The sequence below is a fragment of the Primulina huaijiensis genome, chromosome 13 (assembly GCF_012295235.1).
Source record: "Primulina huaijiensis isolate GDHJ02 chromosome 13, ASM1229523v2, whole genome shotgun sequence".
Classification (NCBI taxonomy): Eukaryota; Viridiplantae; Streptophyta; class Magnoliopsida; order Lamiales; family Gesneriaceae; genus Primulina; species Primulina huaijiensis.
The window spans coordinates 15,790,105-15,793,290 of NC_133318.1; the positions used below are offsets into that span (position 1 = coordinate 15,790,105).

General features: G+C 45.8%; 1 protein-coding gene across 1 annotated transcript; it reads right to left on the bottom strand.

Annotated features, from left to right (window-relative positions):
- Positions 1 to 1,200: 1,200 nt before the first annotated feature.
- On the bottom strand, positions 1,201 to 2,961 carry LOC140991263 (uncharacterized). Its single transcript, XM_073461195.1, has one exon. It carries the CDS (start codon positions 2,959 to 2,961, stop codon positions 1,201 to 1,203), a length of 1,761 nt encoding a protein of 586 aa, XP_073317296.1.
- Positions 2,962 to 3,186: the final 225 nt, after the last annotated feature.

Sequence of the window (3,186 nt, forward strand, 5' to 3'; positions counted from 1 at the left end):
TAGAGTCACTTTGCCTAGGCCCTTCCGACTTAGCGCATCAGCCACTTTGTTTGCTTTACCTGGATGGTAGCTTATGGTCAAGTCATAATCCTTCAGAAGTTCGATCCATCACCTTTGCCTCATATTCAGCTCCTTTTGGGTGAACAAGTACTTGAGACTCTGATGGTCGGTGCAGATTTCACATTTAGTACCATAGAGGTAGTGCCTCCAAATCTCTAAGCCGAAGACAACCGCTGCTAGTTCTAGATCATGAGTAGGGTAGTTCTGCTCGTGCGGTTTCAACTGCCTTGATGCGTAGGCGATCATTCTTCCCTCCTGCATGAGTACGCATCCTAGACCTTCCTTAGAGGCGTCACTGTAGATAGTGAAATCTTTATCCTCCGCGGGCAGGATCAACACTGGAGTGGACACGAGTTTCTCTTTCAGTGTCTGGAAACTCTTCTCACAATCCTCATTCCAGATAAATTTAGAATTCGTCTGTGTGAGCTTCGTTAGTGGTACGGCTATCGAGGAGAACCCTTCAACAAACTTCCGGTAATAACCTGCCAATCCAAGGAAGCTTCTGATGTCGGTGGCGTTCTTAGGTCTCGGCCACTCTGTGATTGCATGTACCTTCCTTGGATCCACTGACACTCTTTCTCTCGAGAACACGTGTCCTAGAAGTGACACACTCCTTAGCCAGAATTCACACTTGCTGAACTTAGCATAGAGTTTATTTTCTCTTAAGGTTTGCAGAGCAAGGTGAAGGCGCTCTTCATGGCTCGTCTCGTCAGGAGAATAGACGAGAATATCGTCGATGAATACCACTATGAACTGATCCAGGAATGGCTTGAATACTCGGTTCATCAGATCCATGAATGCTGTTGGTGCATTTGTCAGACCAAAAGGCATCACTGTGAATTCGTAATGCGCATACCTGATTCGAAAGGATGTTTTAGGGATATCTTCCGCCCTGACTTTCAACTGGTGGTAACCTGTCCTCAGATCAAGTTTAGAAAAGACGGCGGCTCCTTTAAGCTTATCAAATAGGTCGTCTAACCGAGGTAGAGGGTACCTGTTCTTGATTGTGATCTTGTTCAATTCCCTGTAATCGATGCACAATCTCATACTCCAGTCTTTCTTCTTCACGAAGAGTACCGGAGCTCCCCACGGGGACACACTCGGTCGGATTTGCCTTTTATCTAGCAATTCTTGGAGTTGTTATTTTAGCTCTTTGAGTTCGGCTGGTGCCATCCTGTAAGGTGCTTTAGAGATTGGTGCAGCACCAGGGACCAAGTTGATTTCGAACTCAATTTCACGGTTCGGGACCGTCCCAGAGAGTTCTTCTGGAAAAATATCTGGGAACTCTCTCACTGTCGGGATGTCCTCCAGTTTCCGCTCAACTTCTTCTTTTATTTCGCTGACCATTGCCAGGTAGATGTCTTCTCCGGATTTCATGGCTCTCCAAGCTTGAGAGGCAGAAAGCAGTGACTTCCGTTCCTTGGATTTACCATGAAAGACGACTTCCTCCTGATCTGGGGTCCGGAGTTTGACTCTCTTACCCTTACAATCTACTATCGCACTGTTTCTTGCTAACCAATCCATCCCTAAGATGATGTCAAAATCGACCATGATCAACTGTATTAGGTCGGCACTAAAAGTCTGCTCACCGATACTGATTATACAATCCCAATAGATTTCGTCGGTTTCAATGGCCCTACTTGTAGGTGTGGCTATTCGAAAGAGCTCATTTAGTTTCTCGGGCTCACATCCTAACTTCTTAGCAAATCTCTTAGACATAAAAGAATGTGTAGCACCACAGTCAAATAACACATAAGCAGGCACTTGCTGAATAAATATGGTACCTGACACGACGTCGTTCGCATCGTCTGCCTCCTCTTGCGTCATGGCAAACACCCTGGCATTTGGTTTGTTCTCCCATGGTTTATTGGCATTCACCCTTGAGTTTGATCCGTCTCCTTTACCCGGTCCACTTGTCCTGTTGGTGGCGTCTGGACATTCTGCCATACGGTGTCCTGGTTTCCCGCATCCAAAGCATACACCGCTCACCCTACGACATTTTCCCAGGTGTCGTAAGTGGCAAGTTGGGCAAGGCTTAATAGCTTGGTAGTTAGTGGCAGGCGAAGGCCCTTTAGATGGTCCACTGGACTGGTTAGGCTTCTTGAAAGTCTGGTTGTTATGCGAGGACTGACTGTTCATAGGCCTTTTGTTTTTAAATTCCTTCTCCCTGCGCTGTATATCAGCTTCAGCTCGGATAGCTGCCCCCATCAAGTCTGAAAAGTTGGCAGGTTGGTAGACTGCTAGGGCTGATTGGATCCTGCTGTTCAACCCCTTCTTAAAGCGGTGCAATTTCAAAACTTCATCCGCCATAATTGTCGGAGCATAAGATCCTAGGACATTGAACTGGGAGGTGTATTCCACAACTGACATGTCTGGAGCTTGATTGAAATTTTCAAACTCACTCAGTTTCTGCATTCTGACCTCGGCTGGATAATACTGTTTCAGAAAAGCTTCTCGAAAATGCTGCCAAATGATTGGTCCTGCAACTGTCATGGTTGGTGAGATTGCTTCCCACCACTTGCCTGCTTTATCCTCCAGGAAAGGTACAACTACGTCCACTTTCAGTGCCTCGGGGACTTCCAACAGTCGCAGTTGAGTCTCCACATTTTTCAGCCAACTCTGGCTAACTTCAGGGTCGGCAGCGCCACTGAAAGTTGGACACCTGTTCTTGCGCAAAGATTCATAATGGAACTTGACTCCGTGCTGTGGTGGAGGTGGTGGTGATTGATTGGCGTTCGGGTTCACTAACCCTTGCAGTGTCGTGGCAACGATCGTGGCTATGACCATCAGGTCGGCCTGGTTAAGACTAAACCCAGGTGGTGGTCCATTGTCCTCTTCGTTGGCATTGTTGTTGTTTGCATAACGGGGGTTGCGATTTTGCCTTTGAGGTCTACCGGCCATTTTCTACAATTAAACATTTCTAAGAATTTGTTGTGCATAGCGACATGATGGAATAAATAAGTTATGATAGAACAACTGCGTTTAATTAATAAACATAACTTTTATTAATTTTTGAATACGGAACAACTGTATGCAACAAACAATACTGAATGGAAACAAATCGTACGGACTGAAATAAAATAGCAACAATGGAAATATAAACTCTTAGTACTAAGGAAAGGTCAT